At 39.8% G+C, this 25,572-nt stretch overlaps 1 protein-coding gene across 6 annotated transcripts in view; it reads right to left on the bottom strand.

The window, feature by feature from the left end:
• The window catches only part of TTLL7 (tubulin tyrosine ligase like 7), a 200,455-nt gene that overhangs the window by 58,862 nt on the left and 116,021 nt on the right, over nucleotides 1–25,572 (bottom strand). For all 6 annotated transcript variants that reach the window (XR_010750278.1, XM_066376654.1, XM_066376649.1 and 3 more), the window contains 4 exons: nucleotides 24,309–24,507; nucleotides 18,939–19,144; nucleotides 17,454–17,588; nucleotides 15,588–15,668 (listed from right to left, as the gene is read on the bottom strand). Coding sequence is in view for 5 of the 6 variants with exons in the window: in XM_066376654.1 (XP_066232751.1) it covers nucleotides 15,588–15,668; nucleotides 17,454–17,588; nucleotides 18,939–19,144; nucleotides 24,309–24,507 (621 nt within the window). In the remaining variant the exon portion in view is untranslated. The remainder of the gene's footprint in view (nucleotides 1–15,587; nucleotides 15,669–17,453; nucleotides 17,589–18,938; nucleotides 19,145–24,308; nucleotides 24,508–25,572) is intronic.

Here is a 25,572-nt window from a genome sequence, read left to right on the forward strand (position 1 = left end):
GAATGGCATTCATCAATAAAACAACACAGAATAAGTGCTGGTGAGGATGTGGAGAAAAGGGAACTCTCCTGCACTGCTGGTGGGAATGCAGACTGGTGCAGCCACTGTGGAAAACAGTATGGAGATTCCTCAAGAAATTAAAAATCGAACTCCCTTTTGACCCAGCTATACCACTGTTAGGAATATACCCCAAGAACACCATAGCACTGTTTGAAAAGAAGAAATGCACCCCCATGTTTATGGCAGCATTGTTCACAATAGCAAAGATCTGGAAACAGCCCAAGTGTCCATCAGAGGATGAGTGGATTAAAAAGCTTTGGTACATATATACTATGGAATACTACTCAGCCATAAGAAATGATGACATAGGATCTTTTACAACAACATGGATGGGCCTTGATAACATTATACTGAGCGGAAAGAAGTAAATCAGAAAAAACCAAGAACTATATGTTTTCATACATAGGTGGGATATAAGGATGAGACTCAGAGACATGGACAACAGTGTTGGGGTTACAGGGTGGGGGGAGGAGAGGGAGGGGGTTGGGGGAGGGGAGGGGCACAAATATCATGGCTTTTCAGCATTTGGCATATTCCCCCTTTAATCTATAGATAGACAGCAAATATTTACTTATGGTGTTTCCAGTATAAAGACTGCTGTCTTAGGGACAAATGCTGATGAACTATTTCAGCAGTTCCTCCTTCTTCAAAGACTTATAAGTCAACATAGAGCTCCATGTTTCATAGGACATACTCAAGCTCACTCCATGCTCCCTGGAGCTTTAGCACAAGGGAATGCCCCTTTTTTTCTCTCTCTCTCTTTTTTTCTTTTTTTTTTTGTTGTATTTTTTTCTTTTATTTATTTATTTATTGTATTTTTCTGAAGATAGAAATGGGGAGGCAGTCAGGCAGTCAGACAGACTCCTGCATGCGCCTGACCGGGATCCGCCTGGCACGCCTACGGGGGGGAGGGGGGGGGAATGCTCTGTCCATCTGGGGTGTTGCTCTGTTGCAACCAGAGCCATTCTAGCACCTGAGGCAGAGGCCATGGGGCCATCCTTAGTGCCTAGGGTGGCTTTGCTCTGGTGGAGCCTTGGCTGTGGGAGGGGAAGAGAGAGACAGAGAGGAAGGAGAGGGGGAGGGGTGGAGAAGTAGATGGGCACTTCTGTGTGCTCTGACTGGGAATCGAACCCGGGAATCCTGCACACCAGGCCAAGGCTCTACCACTGAGCCAACTGGCCAGGGCCTAGGAATGCCCTTGTTGATCAAGCTACCCAAAAGAAAATTATATGGAGCAACCATGACAGACCGATCAAGTCAGTCTCATACTATTCATCACCAGAACGCTGCAACCCAGTGTAAACAGTTTCAACTTTCCCGGGAAGCAGCACGGCAGATTGGGAAATCCTGTCCAAGGAGTCCTATACTGCCCCTTCATTTGGAGTTAACCCTCAAGGACCCCTACCAGGACAACTTTGGCAGATGGATGTTACTCATATACCTTCATTTGGCAAATAGTCGTATGTCCACATTACAGTAGATACATATTCCGGATCTATAGTAACCTCTGTCAGAACAGGAGAGGCTGCTAAGCATGTTATAGCTCATTGTCTGTATGCATTGTTCTATTATTGGATTTCCTAAACTGACTAAACTGAAAATGCTCCTGCATATGGAGCAAAAGCATTTACTGTATTTTGTCATGCTTACAATCTTTAAAGTTAAGGTATTATTAAAATGTACTCAGCAAACATTTTAAGGTCAATTTAAAAAAAATTTAAAAGGGGGTAGTCATATCTTGGAATTCCTATGGGTCTACCATATCATGCTTTTTACTTAAAAAAAAAAAAAAACCCAAAAAAACCCACAAATTTTACATTTCTTTTGAATGCTGATGAACAGGAGACACCAAATCTTTTTTGCCTGCAAACTACTACCTTCTTTATTAGATCCAGCTAATAACACTGTTTTGTCTTTTTCCAAATAGCTCCAGATATATGGAAAAGATTTATATAAGCAGATGGGGATCCTCAAACCCCTCAGCGAGATCTTCTGAGCATGGCATTTAAGATACCTAGAGGCAGAAAAAGCCCAATAGAGATCAGGGGAACTACCAGCTTTTAGGATACACCATTAAAGGCTCCAACGCTCCCAAGGGGTCTCATAGGATGCCATCTGGGTCCTGCTTCAATAGTGGAAAGGAAGGTCATTGAGCTAAAGCCTGCCAGACTTACATGCCTCTGCTGTGAGGAAACAGGGACACTGGAAGGTAGGCTTCCCCCTCACTCCTTTAAGGGAGGGTTCAGTCTCTGCCAGCCCTGCTCCAGCCACCTATGACCTAACCTTGCCCAGAATACTGGGGTTTGCCACTGAAGGCTGAAGGTGCCCAGGGCCGTCGGCCCCATCTACGATACTGTGGATGAGCCTAAGGTATTTCTTCCAAGAAGCAGGTAAACTGATCTCATTTGCACAAGGGCCACTTAACTATGTTTTGCCTGAATAGTCAGGTTTTTTATTCTTCCCTCAAAGATCTCTGTTGTGGGTGTTGATAGTCTTATTTTCTGCTGCTTTGCTTAATATATAGTGTTTCCTTTATCCCTCCTACCTCAATGCCCCACTCATATTTCAGGCTGGGACCTACTCCTAATTTAGAGCTCTCTTTCCCCCTTTTGCCAACTTCTATTATGAATCTACCTTTGCCACCCAGCTTAGTGTATCTCAAGGTTCTCTTTACCATGCCACAGTCGCAGAGCTCCAGGAAAGAGCAACCTGGTCTCATCTCTCCAGGCAGAGGAGAACAGAAGCTCCATATCCACGCATGCTGCAAATGGCTTTTCCAGTCTACCTGAATCATTACCAGCTAGAAGCAGCGGTCATTGGGACTTGGACATGAGCTGCAAAGTATAGAATGGTGACAACAATTCCAGTGCCATGAGGACTTTTCCTGGATGTGGACTTTTCTGGACTCCTGCTCCCTGTGACAGCTCCTAAGAGACTGAACTGTGGTTGGGTTGCATTTTTCAGGGATTTGGCATGGTGATGGGGCCAACTTGGACTTGGTGAACATGTTAAGGACACTCCTCCTTTATGGATTCTTACTGTATTGGCCAAGAGTTTTCTTAAAAGCTTTTAATCACTGTAAAAAAAAAATAGAAGACTGGATAAAGAAGATGGGGCACATATACACCATGGTATACTATTCAGCTAGAAGAAATGATGACATCGGATCACTTACAGCAGAATGGTGGAATCTTGGTAACAGTATACAGAGTGAAATAAGTGAATCAGAAAAAAACAAGAACTGCAGGATTCCATACATTGGTGGGACATAAAAACGAGACTAAGAGACATGGACAGGAGTGAGGTGGTTACAGGGGGTGGGGGGAGGGAAGGAGGGAGAGAGGGAGGGAGGGGGAGGGGGAGGGGTACAAAGAAAACTGGATAGAGGGTGATGGAGGACGATCTCTCTTTAGGTGATGGGTATGCAACAGAACTAAATGACAAGATAACCTAGAAATGTTTTCTTTGAATATATATACCCTGATTTATTGATGTCACCCCATTATAATAAAAATTTATTCATAAAAAAAAAGTGCATTTTTTTTTTGTATTTTTCTGAAGCTGGAAACAGGGAGGCAGTCAGACAGACTCCCGCATGCGCCCAACCGGGATCCACCCGGCACGCCCACCAGGGGGCGATGGTCTGCCCCTCCGGGGCTTCGCTCTGTTGTGACCAGAGCCACTCTAGCACCTGGGGCAGAGGCCAAGGAGCCATCCCCAGCGCCCGGGCTCTCTTTTGCTCCAATGGAGCCTCGGCTGTGGGAGGGAAAGAGAGAGACAGAGAGGAAGGAGAGGGGGAGGGGTGGAGAAGCAGATGGGCGCCTCTCCTGTGTGTCCTGGCCAGGAATCAAACCCGGGACTTCCGCACGCCAGGCCAACGCTCTACCACTGAGCAAACCGGCGAGGGCCTAGAAAGTGCATTTTTATGCCTGACCCGTGGTGGCGCAGTGGATAAAGCATCGACCTGGAAATGCTGAGGTCGCCAGTTCGAAACCCTGGGCTTGCCTGGTCAAGGCACATATGGGAGTTGATGCTTCCAACTTCTCCCTCCTTCTCTCTCTGTCTCTCTTTCCTCTCTCTCTCCTTCTCTGTCTCTCTCTCTCTCCCTTTCTCTCTCCTCTCTAAAATGAATAAATAAAATTTTTTAAAAAATTAAAAAAAATCTTTAAAAAAAGTGCACTTTTTTACAATTAAGTTTTTGTAGTTTTATTTTAAGTAAGGAAAGTGCAGTTTTAGTTTTTTTAAAGTAAAGAAAATGCAGTTTTAGTTTACATTTAGTGTTAAGAATGTGCAGTTTTAGTTTACGTGTCTACATTGCCTGCATCCCTTCCTCCCTCCCTCCTCCTCTGCCATTCACCTCCGTTAGCCGCACTCGTCTGTCTCCAAGGTAAGAATACAGTACTGAATAGCACTTTTTTCTTTTACTTTCTATATTTTGTTATGCATTGGTAAAGTATACATGTGTGTTTCTTAATTAAAAACATGTCTTTTTTCATAATTTAGGGTGGTTTGGGGATGTTTCACAGGCTGGAACAGATTAAATCTATTTCAGTTATTTTAAATGGGAGAAATTTGTTTGATATATGAATTGACTGACTTACGAGCTTGATTACAGAACAAATTAAACTCATATCTCAAGGTACCACTGTACTTTGCTTAAAAGACCATGCAGGTGGGGAGACAGTGACTGTAGGTTTAGCAAAATTCCCACTAAATAATTTTAGAAAGTCAGAGAGCAGGCAGGTGGGAAGTCAGACTGGGACGAGGTAAATCAATGCCACTTTTTTTCATAATGCTCTTTAGGATTTCTGGGTGCCTGGGGTTAGAAGAAAGTAGATGGAAGATAAAGAATTCATGAAACACAAAAACAAATGGTCAGCAAGGTGCCCTTATGTGGTTACCTGTGGATTCAAGTGAGGCAAACTTATAGAATATAGATATACACTTCCTGACATTGTGACTTTTGAAAGCATCCCAATCCAACATTAAGCTCTCCAAAGGAAAAAAAATAAATGGAAGACTCAGGCAATGAAAACATAATACAATGAAAAGATTTGTCTTTTCCATATGAAATATAGCACATTTGAAGGCATAAAGCATGCAGACAAATTCATATTTTTGCAAGAACATACAAATGTTGAGTGACAAACTGCTCCATATGCCTGGACAGTTGGCCCTAAGTTAAAATAATGGTATGAGGTAAGGGAGGTTTAAAAATAACATTAAAATGACTGCATGTTGTACTAATGTTGCAGCAGCCATGGTTCTAGGGGAAAAAGCATCTTTGCTAATGCAAAACGAACAACTCTGGGTAGCATCTATGTCAGCCCAAATGAAAAAGAAACACAGAATAATAACATTAAAATGCATGCAGAGGCAACTACAATAGGTACTAAAGTGACTAGAGGAAAAAATGCTTGATAAACAAGGGTCTCTTAAAACCCTTAATTAAATTCAAATATAGTACAACCTTAATATCCCTACTTATTTCTCTTCACCTTCAATCTTAGTTTATGCCTAGCGATCAAACTTTTGAGTAAATCTAGCATTCTTCACAAACCACCAACATTGCAATAGTTTCATATTTCATATATTCCTTACAAACTATACAAAGCAACAGTCTTGGCAGAAGACTAAATTATGCAAGTGTGAAGTTACCACAACATGATATTAAGTAAGATTAGCTGTTTCCATGTTCACCTGGTGAGGATTCTTTTCAGTTGAATACCTACATTGTTGACCTTTAAATTTTTCACTCATTAAGAAAAATGTGAAATAAGGCATGTGGAAGAGTGTGTGTATGGCATTCTTAGAGTTTTACAACATTCTAATGAGCAGCCAGCAAATGCTTCGATCCTGGAAAAGAAACATTGAGACACGTATTTCAACAATTAGTGTAGTGCTCAGGACATGGTAGTCCTTCAATTAATATTATTCAATGCATGGCTGAATAAGCAAATAAATAAATAAAGGTACAACTCTTCAAATCCCCAATAGTGCCTATCATAGTTCATGTATAAAACTGACAACCAATAAATGTTTGTCAAATTAAATCACACTGTACATAGCCTTGGTGGCAGCCTTGGACACATGCCATTTGAATTAACCTGTTTTCCAGAATGCAGTTAGCTGACAGCTTCTCCATTTGGGATCACTGCAACACTCAAGCTAAGCTTATGCTGTTCCCCAGACTGCTGCCTGCCAAGGATCACGCATGGCTGGATACCAGAGAATGACTATTGCTCCCCAGTTCAATCCCCAAACAGCAGTCTTTGTTCTGGGCTCCCCATCAGCTGGACAGGCATTTCTCGGAACTTCACTGAAGTCTGAAGGCTTCCTCCTCAGTCCTCCAGGCTTTCATTCACAGGTGTCAGACCTGCAGTGCAGTCTCAAGGCTCTCTCTACCTGTTAGCACTCTCTCATCCCTTTATCTTTCCTGGATGTTTTCTCTTATAAATCTATTTTACTGCTAATTTGATTTTATGTGTCCTGAACTCACACAGCCTTCCAATGATTATTGACTATTATCACAGAAAAAAATAGAATAGATCTAATTAATCCACATCTAAATGTAAATTAGTTAAGTCACTGGCCTCCTAAATGTGTAATCAGTTATAACATCTAATTCTCCATTCCACAACTGATCCACATTTCTATGCTGATTTCTGTTTCTCTGGAGGCAGCTCCTAGCTTTATAAAACAATAGCACAGGTTACAATGGATATAAATGGTCAGTATGTTACAACCCAAGACAAATTTTATACCTCATATCTACATACTTGACCTAAAAAAGTCTACATGTGAAGAATTCTTGGTAAAATAAAGTACGTCAGAGAAACAGCCTGGCACTAGGATCCTTAGCGGGAGAGAAAAGAATCAGCCTGCATTTTACACGTGCTAAGGCCAGAGTCCCTCCCCAGGTGCCTCACTTCCTCACAAGAGCCCTGCACTACTTAACGTTCTAAAACTCAGAGGAGTCTAAGTTATCAGGCCCAAGTAAAGGGCAAAGGCAGTACTGAACCCAAGTTCACATGACTGCAAGTCCAGTACTCTTGCCACTACCTAATACGCCCCTTTAGTTTAATATCAACATATATAGCTTTAAACAATTTTTTCAATGCACTTTTAAGCTTACGATTAGCCCTCTTATTGTCAAAAAAATATTTCAGTCAGTCAATCTCTGATCCAATTTTACCTTTGTTTTCATCTGAAATGAGGTAGAAAAGTTTATATATATTATTGTATATTATATATTTATAATATATGTTACATACTTATATGTATTATATATATAAATAAAATCAAGCTAAGCATATAATTTAAGTGTGTGCTAATGATTATTTCCATCCAAAGTGAATTTTAACTATTTCACTTAATTCTAATGCTATTAAGTGGACAAAATGTAAAAAATAAATAAAATAAAGAAAAGAAGCCTGACCAGGCGATAGTGCAGCGGATAGAGCATCAGCATGGAGTGCTGAGATTCTAGGTTTGGTCCCGAGGTTGCCAGTTTGAGCACTGGCTCAATAGCTTGAGCAGAGTGTCGCCAGGTAGAGCGTAGGATTATAGACTTGACCTCACTGGAGCCCACCCTGGTCAAGGCACATATGAGAAAGCAATCAATGAACAACTAAGGTGCCTCAACTATGAGCTTAAGCTTCTCATCTCTGTCCCTTCCTGTCTATCTGTCCCTGTCTCTCTGTCTCATGCGTGCGCTAAAAAAAAACAAACAAACAAAGAAAACACAAAAAAAGCACCTCAGTAAAAAAAAAATCTTTATTTATGTTAAAGCTCAATACCCCCATTGCTGTTGGCTGGCTTGATGATTTGCATTCACAATGTATACATTTGTTATGCTTCTTTTTTGTGAATAAGCATGGAAAGAAATAGAATGCTCACAAAAATTAGGAGATATTTCAAAATTAATATGAAGCTATAAAATATCCCCTAATTTTTGTGAGCATTATAATAAATTCAGCCAGGTTAACGTTACAAAAATGAAAAGTTTTACAAAAATATTTTTTCTTATTATTCCAATAATTACTCATGGTCATGAACTTTCACATCCTCCTTCTAGGAAGAAGAAGAGTGTCGTCACAAAACCAACACTTGTGGAAGCTGCTCTCTGCATCTGTTCCTAGTAGCGTCCCACCCTTTGCTACATATCTAAGGAAGTAGAGTCTGTTTTGGAAAAAGCCTCTTAAAGAACAAAATAGGTGAGGAAAGAAAAAGAAACACAGTGATCATAACCACAGCAAGAAAAGTTGCTACTAGTAAGTTGCACATGTGTAAATACCGGGCTTTCCTTCTCGTCTAACCTAGGCCTAGCGTGCCCTCAGTCACCTTCCCGGGACCTCAGGAAAGCGGGCAACTCTGCAATGTAAACTTGCTCTGTTATGATCATCCCTTACCTGCTCTGAGAGACAAAATTTAACCTATGAATTCTTTTTTCCCAAAATATATGTCTTTTAATTAATTTTCTATATGGAAGAATATCTGTTTTTGGATAAGAGCAAATATAGGACTTAAATCTTGTATTGGAGATGAGAGATTACTTTTTATAAACACAAAGATATACAGTACTTTTGACTTTTGCAAAAACAGAAGAAAAAACGAAGAGGCTCACAGAAAAGGTAACTAGGTACATAAGTTGTAATAAGAATCATGGGCCCTCACATTAGTGCTTCCACTCCCTTAACACAACAGTGTATAATATACACAGAAATGTGGTGGCACGTCTGAGAACTAGAAGAAAGGATTACACAAAGATAACTCACTTCAAGTATCCTTAGAGTAAATAAGCACAGGAGAACTAGAAAGAAGTTCAGCAGACGGTAAAGGAACTGTGTACGTGCTAAAGGCATAAGTACGTGCTAGTAATTTATAAGCAAAGATTTATTTTTACTCGAAATTTATAAATGCAATTGAGCATAACCCTAAATATGAAATCAATTCTTCCAATTCACAAATATGATTACTATCACACACATCATTTCATCATCCCATACATTTATATCATATCACATGTTATAAAACAGAACACCGTGGTCCTATTTCATATCGCATATTATAAAACAGACCTGCTCATATCACGTTATAAAACAGAATAGCATGGTCTTAATTTGTTGTTGCTGTTCAAATGAACACACATCACCAGTAAAGAACGAAGGGTACAGAAAATTAGCTTGCTATAGACAACAGTTCATAAAACTACCGAAAATGAATCAACAAATGCCTAGAGAAAGTCCCCTATAGGTGACTACAAAGTAAGACACATTCCCTAGCTTTTAAAGAAGTGGGAAAAATTAATACAGAAACTCTCAATGCAAGTCATAAATATAGCCTAAGATTTAGAACAGGGACAGATAATATTTGATAAAAGGGAGAGTGATGTTTCACAGAAACACTTGTGCTTCACTGTCATTATTCCATTTTTTAAAAGATTAATTTGAAAAATATATAGAAATATACAAAAACAAAAGGAAAATTGACACCAAGTATCACCACTTTTTTTTTCCCCTGGCTTAGTAAATTGTTGGGCAGATAAAATGTATTATGCTCACTTTGTTAAAGATAACACGAGGAAGCCGTCGCCCAGGTGATATTAATGTGTGTTGGGGTGGGCTAAAGGCAGGCGGAATCCTTGTAGCCTGGGGCTTGGTTTTGGGATTAAGCCTTTCCTACCCTTTTTGATGTGGGGTGGTGCAATCCAATCATGCCTCAGAAGGTGACTTTGGGTTGGAGACTTCCCTACTTTGTATATTGGATTAAAGGTTGTGAAGCTACACTATAAAATGGGGGCAAAACGGGACTTGGCTCTTGGTTCCTGAGGTTAGCATGAGAGAGCGGAGAGAGTAGAGCCAGCAGCTAAAGGAGGCCACGTGGAGGAGGCCAGGAGAAGCAGCCAAGATGGTGGAGTGCTGAGTGAGATGCCAGTTTGTACAGTTTGTATCTGGGATAAGGAAGAAGATGGGGAACTGAGGGAAATAAGGCTGGTGAGCTAGAAACCTTTGATTCTAGGAAACTCGGATAAATCAGTAGCTTTGTGAGCACTGAATGTGACTGGGTTTTGGAGCCCAGTGTGTATTTTTACTTGCCCGCCGGGTGCAAGCTAGATTAAAGACTATGGCCCACCAGTTTTTGGCTCCGCTGTTTCTTTGCCGACTGTCCGAATCCAATGCGAACCTGCACGGGCTGGGCGGCTGTGATGGCAGCCCTGATAGCCCTGGCCGTGCCTCCTGGCTTTACATAAGTCTATCCTCCAAATATATATTATCTTGACATTTTGGTACTGTTGGGCAAACCAATGTGTTTCAAGTGTGAAACAAGTGAGCTAGGTTTGCTTGCTTGTATTTTGCATTGGCCTGGGCAGCACCATGTGTGTATAGTCTGTGGAAGGCTGCTGGTGCTTGCCCTCAGGGCAGCAGATTGCAAATTGCGATTGCCTTCTTGCATGGGAGGGGCCACTGTTTGCTATTGTTTGTAGGAGAAGGGGTTTCCCCTCCAAGTCTGTTTTGCTAGAGAGTCCAGAAGGAGAGAAAGTGATGAGGGGCTTGGGAACTCTGAGATTTCCTTCTGACCTGTTTTGGTGGGGGAGTGCTGAGGTTGGTGGGGGCCTGTGAGTCTGGGTGCATCCAGAGACAGAGAGGGAAGCTGTCTTCCCTGCATCCTTGCTCATCCGCCATTACAAGACTCTAATAAACGGAATGGCCCACCATTCCCTGGCTCCACAGTTCCTTTACCATCTGCTAAATCCAATATGAAACTGCATGAGTGGCCACTGGCCCTACAGGTACCTAGTTTGTAAAATTTTTAAGTGCTAGATATATATTTTTACAGTATCATACTGTTGAGCAGATAAAATATATTATGCTCACTTTGTTAAAGATAGCAATGCCCACGTGGAAGCCTGTTGCCTGCCCAGGTGATGGTATTGGTTGCCCTTCTTGCTTGGGATGGGCGTGATTATATTAATGTGTGTTGGGGGTGGTCTGTAGGCAGGCAGGATCCTTATAGCCTGGGGCTTGGTTTTGGGACTAAGCCTTTCCCACCCTTTTTGATGTGGGGTGGTGCACTCTAATGAGGAATCCCATTATGCCTCAGATAAGTGACTTTGTATCAGAGACTTCCTTGTTTGTATATTGGATTAAAGGTTTTGGTTTCTACACTATAAAGTGGGGCAGACAAGTGGAGCTTGCATTCTCTCGGTTCCTGAGATTAGCATTAAAGGAGAGAGCAGAAAGGAAAGCAGAATAAGGCCATGTGGAGGAGAGGTGAAGCAGCCAAGATGGCGAAGTGCTGAAAGAGAAGCCAGTTAATGCAGAGTTTGTGCAGAGAGAAGGAGATGGGGAACAAAGGAATTTGAGGCTGGTGAGGTAGACACCTTTGATTCTAGGAAACTCGGATAAGTCAGTAGCTTTGTGAGCACTGAATGAGTGGGTTTTGGAGCCCAGTGTGTGTTTTTACTTGCCCGCTGGGTGCAAGCTAGGATTAAAGCCAATGGCCCACCAGTTCTTGGTTTCATTACCCTCTGTCCGAATCTAATGAGAACCTGCATGTGAATGGCCACGATAATGGCTACTGGCCTTACACATACACACACATGTTGTTTATAATAGGACAATACATATTATGCAACATGTTTGTTTAACTTACTATCTTGGTATCTTTTTAGGATGGTGTAAGGAAGGAAAAGGCTAACAGAAGCACTCCGCCTTTGAGTGCCTATGGCAATGTGGACCTTGCAACACATTCTTGCAAATCCTCTGATGAAATTTCTCAGCAGGAAAATATGTAACTGAGAAAAGTCTTATCTAAGAACATATTTACAAAGCTATTCCTGGTCTGTTTATAGCTACAGTCAAATGCAGTAACCACTAGACACATTTGGCTATTTAAACTTAAATTAATTAAAATTAAAAGGTTAGTTCCTCAGTCACTATAGTCACATTTCAAGTGTTCACTCAATGGTCACATGTGTCTGGTTAGCACTATATACTGGACATCACAGATATAGAACAATGCCATCATTGCAGAATGTTCTATAGGCCAACATTCATAGTAAGTAAACCTGGTACTTTGATTTCATCTGGCTAGACTCGGAAGTTGGTCACAACAACTATATGGGTGACTAACTGGTTAAAAATGAAGGCTACCCAACTCTGGAAAGTTCCCTTTCTGCCCATGGGCACCACACATAATTGGCACTTATCTCTTCAAACCAAGAATACCTCCAGGTCTGAGAACTGATGCTGATGGAAATTCTCCCAGCAACCATGCACTTGATGGCTGCTTATTGCTTCTGTCCTTTACTCATAATTAGTTAATTTGGCTAATTTTACTAATGTATGTTTGTTTCATATGTCATGAGTCATAATCTTGTGCTATAGCTTAGGTTAAGATCTATGATGCCAGAATAGTACTCTGTTTAATGCAACTAAATAGGATGGATGTATATAATTTATTTATTCTAAATCTATTAATAGACTTTTAGGTGGCTTCAAATATTATGCTTTCACAAATACCACTGCAATAAATGCTCACAAGCACTCTTTTACACATTCAACTATTATTCTGTTAAATAGAATTCTGAGTTATAAGGTTAGGAACACTTGTAATTTTAATAGATACTGAAAAATACCTTTCTAAAGAGTTGTACCAATGTATTCTTCCTCTAATTACATAGTAAAAGCCCTTTATCCATACTATTTCCATGACTGGACATCATCTGTCTTATTAATTTTTGCCAGTATCACACTTTTTACTTGCTTTTCCTTCATCATTAGTGAGGCCAAGAATCTATTTATACATCAATTGGCTATTTGAAGATTTATAAATTGTCTTTTCATAGCCTTTTTATACACTTGCCATTTTATTAATTGTCTTTTGCCATCTGTTAAGTTTTTATGTAATCAAATCTGTCAACCTCTTTTTTTTAAGACTTTTCAGTTTTAGGTCTTTTTCTTTCTTTCTTTCTTTCTTTCTTTTTTTTTTTTTTTTTTGAACGAGAGGCAGGAGGAGAGAGAGAGAGACAGGAACATCAAGCTGCTCCTGTATTGCCTGGACTAGGGCATTGAACTGGCAACCTCAGCACTCCAGGACTACACTCCAACCAACCAAGTTCCCCGGCCAAGCCTAGGTCTTTCTTTTTTTTTTTTTTCATTTTTCTGAAGCTGGAAACAGGGAGAGACAGTCTGACAGACTCCCGCATGCGCCCGACCGGGATCCACCCGGCACGCCCACCAGGGGCGATGCTCTGCCCACCAGGGGGCGATGCTCTGCCCATCCTGGGCGTCGCCATGTTGCGACCAGAGCCACTCTAGCGCCTGAGGCAGAGGCCACAGAGCCATCCCCAGCGCCCGGGCCATCTTTGCTCCAATGGAGCCTTGGCTGCGGGAGGGGAAGAGAGAGACAGAGAGGAAAGCGCGGCGGAGGGGTGGAGAAGCAAATGGGCGCTTCTCCTGTGTGCCCTGGCCGGGAATCGAACCCGGGTCCTCCGCACGCTAGGCCGACACTTTACCGCTGAGCCAACCGGCCAGGGCAGCCTAGGTCTTTCTTAAGAAGTTGTTTTTCATTCTAAGATTGTAAACATATCTTTCTTTATTTTCTTTTAAACTTTTAATATTTTTTACACGTAAAATTGTAATCTATCTGGAATTTATTTCTGTATACGGTAAGGAATAAGATTCCAATTTAATTTTCTTAAAATATGTAGCCAGGCCCTGGCTGGTTGGCTCAGCGGTAGAGCGTCGGCCTAGCATGCGGGGGACCCGGGTTCGATTCCCGGCCAGGGCACATAGGAGAGGTGCCCATTTGCTTCTCCACCCCCCTCCTTCCTCTCTGTCTCTCTCTTCCCCTCCCACAGCCAAGGCTCCATTGGAGCAAAGATGGCCCGGGCGCTGGGGATGGCTCCTTGGCCTCTCTGCCCCAGGCGCTAGAGTGGCTCTGGTCGTGGCAGAGCGACACCCCGGAGGGGCAGAGCATCGCCCCCTGGTGGGCAGAGCGTCGCCCCCTGGTGGGCGTGCCGGGTGGATCCCGGTCGGGCGCATGCGGGAGTCTGTCTGACTGTCTCTCCCTGTTTCCAGCTTCAGAAAAATACAAAAAAAAAAAGAAAAACTTTAAAAAAAAAAAAATATGTAGCCAATTGCTTTAGTATCATTTAAAGGAAAAATTACCTTTTTTTTCTCTGATTTAAAATGTCACATATATCACGTGCTAATATCGTCTAAGTACTTTTCATATGTTATTTATTTTTTCTTTTCATTGAATTTATTCGGTGACACTGGTTAACAAAATGATACAGGTTTCAGGTGCTCAGTTCTACAACACATTGCTGTGCACTGTACTGTGTGTCCACCACCCTTAGGTCAAGTCCTTATCACCATTTAAAAATCCTTTAATCTATTCCTGAACTGTCTAGTCTGTTTTAATTAGCAATTTACCTATCGTGTTCTAATGTCTAGATTACAATAAGGACATGGAATGGAGGAAACTCGGGATACTTGTTCTAATAAAAGGTCTTTATTTTAGTTAATCTAGGCTATAGTCAGTGATTTGGAAAAAATGTATTCAGGATTTATAATGTGTTTTGCAATCTCCCCGTTACCAGCATTGCTATACCCTCTTGAACAGTAGCACAATATTTGGCACAATGCAAAACACCACGTAATTATTTATTGATTTAATTAATATGCATAGTGAGTTCAGTTTATCCAGATGAAAGTGTATAAGTCAAAACTCATCACTTGATTAGTGTCAACTTTCAGCTTATTAGCAATAAATCTTAGAAAGAGGAAATAATAGCAGGCATTATTGAAGGGATACAACAACTTCACTAAAACTACTAAAATAGTATCTCTCCCCCAAAATAATGTTGCAGTGCATCCAAAGGGCCCCTGAGGCTGCTGGCCAAACCCCTCTCTCACTTTCCAAGATAGCTATTACATACCTTCTCCTGCCTCCTCAAATCTCCAAAAGCCCCTGCCCATAAGAAGAAAACCTTCACATCTTCCCACCACACTGCCATGACCTCTGCCTTCCCTCCTCTTAGAATAAATGCTCCTGGTTAGGACAAACCTTCCCAGCTTACTTACTCAAGAACATTCCATCACCCCTCTTTCTTCTCTTCTAGATTATTCTTATTAGCACACAAACTATAAATCTCTTCATTTAAAAAAAAAAAAAAACAGAACATACTTTTCATTAACCCACATCCCTTACCCCTCTACAGTAAAATTCCTTGAAAAAAAATGCCAGTACTAGCTGAGTTTTCTTCCTCTCTATCCTTCACTCTTGGACACACTCCATTCAAGTTTTGTAAGCTCTATGACACCATGAGTTTTTTAATTCACTTTTTTTATCCTCAGAGTTTAGAACAGTGCCTGAAACATAGTAGGTATACAACAAATATATGTTGAAGAAATGAGTAAACAAATAAATGTCCATATAGTTTGACTATAAACGTGGCTTAATGACTCTAGCTTAAGACATAACTTAAAAAGGGAAGACCTGTTTTGGGCATTACTCACTTTTCGTTGTTTTGCAGAGTCCAATTTTATAAGCCAATATGAAGCCACTTTTGTTTTATGATACTTCCAGTTATCAATGATCTGTTGTGGGGGAGAAACATTAAAAAATTTAATTTAGACTTTTTCTCAAGAGTAACAAATAAAAGTAAATAAATGGGATGAAACCAATTTTAGAAGTGAATTTGTAAAATAAAAACACTATAATATTACTTGCAATAAAGAACATCCACGTTCATAAAAAGGTGTCCAAAGATTTCTAATATAATGTTAAGAAGCTATACAAATCCAAAATTTTTCCTTCTTGCTCTAAAAACACACGATCTCTAATGAATGAAAGTGAAATGTCTTCAGGTACATAGGGTTTGAAAAAAAGCTCAAGACATAGATTTTCCAACTTAATTCCAAAACCTGTATTTACCACATCATCTGTAATAATAGAATATTGCATAATATATTAGAAGATAGCCTATATATTATTAGGATTCTATTATCCTCTTTTTTAGTCAAATTTGCAAATTTTATGAATATATAATCTAGTAATATAGACTGTAGCAAACAGATTAAAATATTTGCTGTATAAATTGAACATATATTAAATAATCTAATTATTTTTATTAATTATATAAGCCTATATGTTTTTATAAAACAATTACATTAACCATAAATATTAGTCCTACTCTCAGATTATCTCATTTTTCTTCCAGTTGTTCCAAAAAGGTGGTATATTACTAATAGCTCTAAAAAATATGTGTCTGATACAAAGTCATTGGCTATATTTAGAAAAGAACTTGATTTAATAAGGAGATAGGTAAATAAAAACATATATAGCATAATCTTTAGAACTAATTTTCATTTTCTTCCTTTCCCTTAATGTAACAAATAGCTCATTTGCACACAAGATGATATTTCAACTTTTTAAAAAATACAGCATAATGCACTATATTTGGGGGACTTGGTTATAACTATGCCATGATTACAAAATAGAAATTATCATTATTTATTTTTTAAACTAAGAAAGTCATTTTATTTTATTCATTTGGTGTTTGTTTCTAGACAGTCACTTAAAGTAATGCAAAAAAATTTAAAAATGCAAGTGGATAGCTGTGGTTTTCATCCTACAATTAGCCACTAGATGGTGCCTTCTCCTCTGGAAAAAGATAATATTAGGGAAACCAGAAGAAAGTTGTACTACTGAAAAATTATCTAGGAACAAAAATTGAAAAAGATGTTTGAATAAAAAGAACAAACTTTAATTAAGAAATGTTTCTTCACCAAAAATACAAATAACTTGGACATTAGGAAAAGTCATTGATTTTAATGTGAATTTTAGGACTCTTGCCATTTTAGAAAGTTCCACTGGGTGGTGCAAATGTGTGTGTAATAAGAAAAACACACAGCATAAGTCATTTTAAAATCTTACCAAAACCATTCAGGTGTCACAATCAAGTATTCTTGATATTTTAAGCTCAGGGCCCCACTTTTTTTTATTACATCTCATTCTATATTAGATCTTTCTACGTCTTTACAAAAGCAGCTCTAACGATATTTCTTTAATCATTAAGGACAATATGTGAATAGCATGATTATTTTCACTTCATGAAGCAGGTGCATCATTAAAATGGGACGATGCCCTAAAAGATATTTTGCACTGCTAAACTGCTAATTAGAAATGTGATCTCACTGCTCCTGAATCATAATAATTAAAACAACCATTGTATTTTCTAAAGCTTGTGGAAATTGAAAAGAAAGAACATCAATTAAGTTTAGTATGTCATTGAGAATAATACCACGGGAAATAAGTTTTAGTATTCTAAGAAAAACAAAAGGTATGAGCTCCTCAGAAGTTTATTTACATCAAATACTCACATCTTCCACCAGAAGTAATGATTCTGCATCTGATTTTCCTGGAAACCGGATCTTCATGTCCTTGAGAATAAATAAGGTCTGACTCGTTAGATCGTCTTCTTGTTCTTTTGTTCTCAGTTGCCGCAAAGACTCACTCTTAAATTTGAAAGAATACAGATATTTGGAGGGGGTCTTATTTCATTGTGCCACTATAATCTGAAAGATATTTCTAGGTAAAAATGATGTACTTTTGATTGGGAAAGAGAAAAAAACAATATAAATGGAAGAAAGTAATTTTTTACATTTATTATTAGGATTAAATGAATATGATTTTTTAGAGTGTCTTTCAAACTTCCACACAGTTGTATTTTAGTTCAAAATATTAAATTTAAAACAGGAATGGTTAAGACTGACCAGGCTGCGTAGTGGATAGAGCATCAGACTGAGATGCGGAGGACCCAGGTTTGAAACTCCGAGGTCTCTGGATTGAGCACAGGCTCATCTGGTTCAAGCAAGGCTCACCAGCTTGAGCCCAAGGTCACTGGCTTGAGCAAGGGGTCACTCGGTCTGCTGTAGCCCCACCACCACCCCAGTCAAGGCACATGAGAAAGCAATCAATGACAACTAAGGTGCCACAATGAAGAACTGATGCTTCTCATCTCTCTCCCTACCTATCTGTCTGTCCCTATCTGTCCCTCTCTCTGTCTCTCTCTTTGTCACTGTCACCAAAAAATAAAATAAAAATGGTTAAAAAAGACTTCCTGGTCAAAAGTTTCATTTGCTATATATGCCTTAGGCAATTCTTGATTAGAAAAAAAAATCATTCTTTGTTAACAAGTGAAATTTATTCACTTACATTTAAAAAAAACTCTTCATTTTGAAAACATCATCCACAGTAAATAAACAAATAAATTCCCAGTCTTTTTGAAAGTACTTGGAGTTATCTACAATATTTGAACATGTACAAGTAAATCTGATAGCAAAATAAATTCACTACTTCCTCAGTACTGAATCTCTGGGGTTCATGCTAAGGAGGAAATATTATATATTAATTTAATATACAGAAAACAATGTTGTATTTCAGAATACTCTAAGAGTAATTCACCAATGGTCTATCTTTTTAACCTATTAATAGTCCCATTAAAGAAAACTTTCCATGCAACAAATTTCCTCAAATTTATAAATACAAACCACACAATACACTGCAAAATCATATATTTACTCAGATGATTTTCAACAGAATTATCCTACTTCATAAGCAAATAGAAAATAAAATGCTATTCTCAGTGTCTATCCTAGAGTTCTGTGATATAATGGTCTGCCTTCTAAGAGTTCACATTAAGTTACAGCCTAGGATAGATTCAACAATTCAAATTCCAGGAGACCATGAGTTGAATGATAGGCTCTGAGATTAAATCTGTCCTCCTTCCAGCTGATCCCTTTGCCAACTAAATCCTCAATGCAGTGGTACCTGTAACTGCAAAAGGACCAAAGTAGATGACTTACCATCTGAGAGTTAGTAGAGCTGGAATCACTAGTATTACGCAGATGCGTCACGCCGGAGGAAGCACGGTTTAAGGAATGTGACCGAGACGCTGAAGTTGGCCGGGATGATGACATGATTTGTTGAGCAGAAAAGGGGCGGATGTCCACACTAGTAGGTGCTTGAGAAGAGATGGACCGAGGGCAACTGAATGAACGCCTTATGGAACCTATCAATGATGGAGAAGAGGGATAGGTAATAGAAGTTTACCATTGTATTTGGTCTATATAGACTATTAATTATTCCACATGGTAGTAGCATGGCGATGAGTGTCAAAGCGTAAGGTATCATCATGACAACATGAGTTTGCAGGGAATTCTTCATTTTGAACAGTGAACTTGGTCCAGAACACTTACCATGTATGAAAAATGGATATCATAATAATAATTAAACAGTATTTTAATTTTCTGTTTTTGAAACATGACATATAAGAACCAGAAGAAAGGTAAACTAACATTAACACAGCACCATCTATAAGCCAGACATTTTTTGTGTGTGTAAGAGAGACAGACAGACAGACAGGAAGGGAGAACAATGAGAAGCATCAACTCATAGTTGTGGCACCTTAGTTGTTCATTGGTTGCTTTCTCTATGAGCCTTGACCGGGAGGCTCCAGCCAAGCCAGTGACTCCTTGCTTGAGCCAGCGACCTTGGACTTCAAGTCAGTGACCTTTGGATTTAAGCCAGTGACCATGGGGTCATGTCTATGATCCCATATTCAAGGCGGTGAACCTGCACTCAAGCAGGCAACCTCAAGGTTTCGAACCTGGGTCCTCAGTGTCCCAGGCCAACACTCTATCCACTGAGCCACCACCTGGTCAGGCTATATCTACTTTTAATCCTCACAGAAACCCTCTGAATTAGGAATCTCCATCACCTGAAGACTCAGGTCAAAGAGTGTGCAAAGCTCAGATTTAAATCCTGAACTATCTAATGCCAGTGTCTCCCTCTTCCTGTAAGGTCATAAAAATAAAAACACTGCCCTGGCCAGTTGGCTCAGTGGTAGAGCGTTGGCCTGGCGTGCAGGAGTCCCAGGTTCAATTCCAGCCAGGGCACACAGGAGAAGCGCCCATCTGCTTCTCCACCCCTCCCCTTCTCCTTCCTCTCTGTCTCTCTCTTCCCCTCCCGCAGCCAAGGCTCCATTGGAGCAAAGTTGGCCCATGCGCTGAGGATGGCTCCGTGGCCTCTGCCTCAGGCGCTAGAATGGCTCTGGTTGCAACACAGTGACGCCCCAGATGGGCAGAGCATCGCCCCCTGGTGGGCGTGCTGGGTGGATCCCGGTCGGGCACATGCAGGAGTCTGTCTGACTGCCTGCCTCCCCGTTTCCAACTTCAGAAAAATACAAAATAATAATAAAGATAATAATAAAAATAAAATTAAAATTAAAAAATAAAATAAAAATACTATCCACTATCGTCAGACTAGACTGGTCAATCATTAGAATCTGTATGTGTCCCACACCAGTTTTCTCAGTGGATAGAGCAGCATGAGGACATACCAGTTTGATCCTCAGTCAGGGCACATATGAGAAGCAACCATCTGCTTCTCTCTCCCACCCCTCCCCATTTTCTCCCCCTTCCTCTCGCTCCAGTGGCTTGGTTGGTCTGAGTGTCAGCCTCAGGCACTGAGGATAGCTCAGTTGTTTGCAGCATCAGCCGTAGACGGGGTTGCCAGTTGGATCCTAGTTGGAGTGCATATGGGAGTCGGTCTATCTCCCCACCTCTCACTTAAAAAAAAAGAATTTGTGTAGAGTTTATAAACAGAATATTTTACAGAAAGATTCATAGGAAGGGATAGACAGGAGTCTAGAGAATGGCAAGGATAAATAAGTGAGTTATAGAACTTCAAGCCTATGAGGAGAAAAAAAAATAAAACTGAAAACAAAGATTATCCTAATGGAGCTTAAATATATAATTATTATAAGAGTGGTGCTAGGTCTGGTAATAAAACTAAAGGGTTATTACCAGACAATCAAGTAAGAATTGAATATCTTTCCCCAGTGTATAGTGAGAAAATTTAAAAGAGAGAACCAACTCTCCCATGTAAATTTGACTCCTGACACAGGAAAATAAATTTTATCACTCAATATTGTGAACATTTATATCTTTTTTTTAGTTCATATATTTTATATATATCTTCTGTCCTATACACTCCCTTTGCTTTGGGAACATAACAATCTTCATTGGTTAAATAATTTAATAAAATTCAAATAAAGGCAGGCTGAATAGCCAAATATTTCCCTTCATTAGCTGCTGAAAAAAAAATGTGGCCTGACCAGGCGGTGGCACAGTGAATAGAGCGTTGGACTAGGATGCGGAAGACCAAGGTTCAAGACCCCAAGGTTGCCAGCTTGAGCGCGGGTTCATCTGGTTTGAGCAAAGATCACCAGCTTGAGTCCAAGGTCGCTGGCTTGAGCAAGGGGTTACTCGTTCTGCTGAAAGCCCGCGGTCAAGGCACATATGAGAAAGCAATCAATGAACAACTAAGGTTTCACAATGCACAATGAAAAACTGATGATTGATGCTTCTCATCTCTCCATTCCTGTCTGTCTGTCCCTGTCTATCCCTCTCTCTGACTCTCTCTCTCTGTCTCTGTAAAAAAAAAAAAAAAAAGTAAAAAAATGTGAACCTTTTCAAAGGCAGTGGATATACACACCTTATATTTAGGGATGTATTTCTTTTTCTTTTTTCTAATCAGCTTTTATTTTGTTTTAATTAAATTTAATTGAGCAGCATTGATCAATAAGCACCTGATCATAGGTTTCAGGTGACCATCTCTATAGCATTTGACCTGTCAATTGTGTTATATGTCCATCACCCAAAGTCAAATTTTCCATCACCCTATATTTGTACCTCTTTACTCCCCTCCCCCAGGTAACATTTCACTTTTATCTATGTCCATGAATCTCAGTTTTATATCCCACCTATGTGTGAAATCATATAGTTCCTAGCTTTTTCTTATTTACTTATAGTATTTTACTTAGTATAATGGTCTCAAGGTCCACCCATGTAGTCATAAATGGCACTATGTCATCATTTCTTATGGCTGAGCAGTATTCCATTGTATATATGTACCACGTCTTCTTTACTCAATCCTCTATCAAGGGACACAATAGGGGTGCATTTCTAAAGGATATTTTGAGGAGCTAATAAGCCTAATACTCCTCATTTGGTTCTAAAAGGTACAAAAATGTATACTTATTCAAGCTATAAAAGATGTTAAAATATTTTTCATTTGTTCAAACTAGTAACTTCCATCTAAACCTGAAAGTAGCGCCATTTTTGAAAGAAAAGTGCTTCAAGAGAAGGGCCGTGTGGGGAACATGCCACTGGTCAATCTCCCACTAAGCAAGTACCGCAAAGCATGTGCTACCTCCTGCACCTGGGGCCACTGCTCTCTGTTAAGGCCTAAGGTGATGATTGGGACATGTCTAATCTGTCTGATCATAGGTGCAGAAGGAAAATATCTTTACTCTTGCATGACCAAAGATTCCCATTTTCCCCTGAATACACTGGATTTTCAGACAGAGTAACTAAATAGCTAGACATGCCAATAATATTTAGGTTGATTAACAATAAATAGTTGTAACTTGCAAATACAAATTACGTGAAAATAATATTTCATATAGTTTTGTATATGACTACTTTATAGCAAACCAAAATATATTCTTTGACACAAGTTTGATTTCCTAAGTTAACTATCTACTACAGAAAGTGTTACACATAATCTGGATTTTATCCTCAGTCATCAAGCATCGCTGTGGACAGAAAATTCAAGGAGAGTTTGTGGCTATGATATCACTTAGTGTAAAAGAGAATATAAAACAAAGTAAAACCCTTATTGCAATTTCTAATGAGTAGAAAATAATATATAATACTTAGGAAAAAGATATGTAATTGAATTAGACTAGCTTTAAAATGAGAATTTACATATAAAAACACCTTAGTATACTATTTATCCAATCTCAATTTATTAACCTATTGTTGTAAGAACAAAAAATGATCTCAGAGCTACTGGACCCTGAGCAATTTTCCTTACCCCTCCCCTCATCCTCTGCTTGCTCATGCTTTGAGAGACATGCACATTAGCCAACAGGAGTTAAAAAGCTGATGAAATCTGAGCAGAACAAGGTCAGCTTCCAAAAGAGGAAAGAGTCATACTTACACAGAGACACACTGAAAATATATACTTAAGACATCTTTAAGAAAAAAGGGAGAAAGTGATAAAATAGCTACAAACTCTGGAAAAGGTGCTCAATTAACAAACCTTAAATGAGGAAATAAACAAATGAAATGGAACATAATACAACATATTTCCCTTCAAAGGCAGGAACACTGGCAGGTATCTTTATGAAATAATATGGAATAAGTAAATGAAAAACCATTAAAATCTTCGTCGATTAGTTCTGCGTTTCTCATGCATTTTGCCCTAAGTATGGAAGGCCTGGTTTAAAATGCACACATTATCAGGTAAGCTAATATATTAAATCATTGCTAGAGATCAACAAAGGCTCACACGTGTGTTCATGGCATAACCAAACCAGTCCCTGGAGGAGAGTCCTGGCATAATGGAGGCAAACTGACAGGAGTGAAGACCAGCTCTGCCCTGGACGCAGCGTGAGGAAGGGGTATCTAACTGAGCCTGCGCAGACAGTGATGCCACCAGGAAGACTTGAAAATGAAAAAACCACGGACACAGTAGTGCACATTAGGGATTAAATAAAGAATAAAGGACAGGAGAATAGAAGACAAAATGTGAAAAGAAATAAAGAAAGCTGAAAAGGAAAGAGACAGAGAAGCTGGTTAGTTACTCTCCTGAATGCACCAAAAGCCCTGACTTTAGTGCTTACCTATGATGAAAATGAGGGGAAACAAAACCATTTCACAATTGTATGGCTCACAGATACGTCCAAGTCAAATACCTAGAGAGATACATGTTTTATAAAGCGGACGTGAACACAGGACACGGGTGGCAGACAGGTAGAGAGAGCAGAAGAGACAATGACAGGATAAACTCACTGGCTTAAGAGGCAAGGCAATCACAGCTCAGCCTTGGGTCGCAGCTATAACTGCATGCAGAAGCCTAGGGTTCAACAAATGCTTATGAAATGGAGACAAATGGACTGTAGAGACCCTTGGGTCAACCCTTTTGTCTTCTGCTTGCAGACATTGAGGAAAATTGCGGCAGGCGCCCAGGTCTGGTTCAGGAAGGAAGTGGAATAGAACCCAGGTCTCCTCACACATGACAAGAGTTCATTTGGCCCAAGATCATTTATTGAGTTCCATAATCCCAATTCCATAATTTTTCATATAAATTAGAAGAAACTAACTTACTGGATTGTTGAATTAATTTGTAGTGGCTGGACTGTTTAAGATTATAAGTAACTTGCTTTTCTCTTTTCTTATTTTGGTATTCTTCCTTTTCATTGTCATCTGAGTCTGAAGAGCTGCTGCTGCTGTCATAGCTTCTGTCACTGCTGCAGTACTTGTATCTTCTGGTGATCTCTGTAGTCTTGGGCATGGAACAGAGAGGCTAACATAGAGAAAAATGCATTATTTTGTCAGAATTCAAAAAAAAGATTTATCTACATGATTAATTACTATTTTCAATTTCTAGTTTATGCATGCTGCTCTTCACTGACACCTGAAAATCCCCTCCTTGAGTACTATTGTTACAGTGTTGCTATGAGCCTACAACACAATTCACCAATTTCACTGTTTCTGACACTATTCTTTCATAAATGATATAATTCAGTTACAATGAGGGGAATGCTGTTTCCACATGATTAAAATAAAGGATCAGATTATCACAAACAAACAAAAAGACAAAATAATGAAAAAAAATTGATAAAAATATAAAAATCGGAAACAGAATCAATTTTTCTCCATTGCATACAGAACAATTACTTATTACTCACCAAGACTCAGAGAGGTACATTTGCTGTATCACTGATGTTCAGAGTCATTCAATAAAAATATGTGTATGTGTTTGTGTATTTGTGTGTGCATGCTTGTAGTGAGGAGGAGAAGGAAAAGAAGGGCAGAGAGACAAAAAAAAAGTAGCAGCCAGATGAACCACCATAAGTAAAGTCAAATAAACTACTGTAGGTACAGAAAGGCCACATCTTAAAACAAAAGCCTATAGCCCTGGCCGGTTGGCTCAGCGGTAGAGCGTCGGCCTAGCGTGCGGAGGACCCGGGTTCGATTCCCGGCCAGGGCACATGGGAGAAGCGCCCATTTGCTTCTCCACCCCTCCGCCGCGCTTTCCTCTCTGTCTCTCTCTTCCCCTCCCGCAGCCAAGGCTCCATTGGAGCAGAGATGGCCCGGGCGCTGGGCATGGCTCTGTGGCCTCTGCCTCAGGCGCTAGAGTGGCTCTGGTCGCAATATGGCGACGCCCAGGATGGGCAGAGCATCGCCCCCTGGGGGCAGAGCACCGCCCCTGGTGGGCGTGCCGGGTGGATCCCGGTCGGGCGCATGCGGGAGTCTGTCTGACTGTCTCTCCCTGTTTCCAGTTTCAGAAAAATGAAAAAAAAAAAAAAAAAAAAAAAAAAAAAACAAAAGCCTATAAACCTAATCACTCAGCTAATACACAAAAAGA

Source organism: Saccopteryx leptura, chromosome 3 (assembly GCF_036850995.1).
Source record: "Saccopteryx leptura isolate mSacLep1 chromosome 3, mSacLep1_pri_phased_curated, whole genome shotgun sequence".
Classification (NCBI taxonomy): Eukaryota; Metazoa; Chordata; class Mammalia; order Chiroptera; family Emballonuridae; genus Saccopteryx; species Saccopteryx leptura.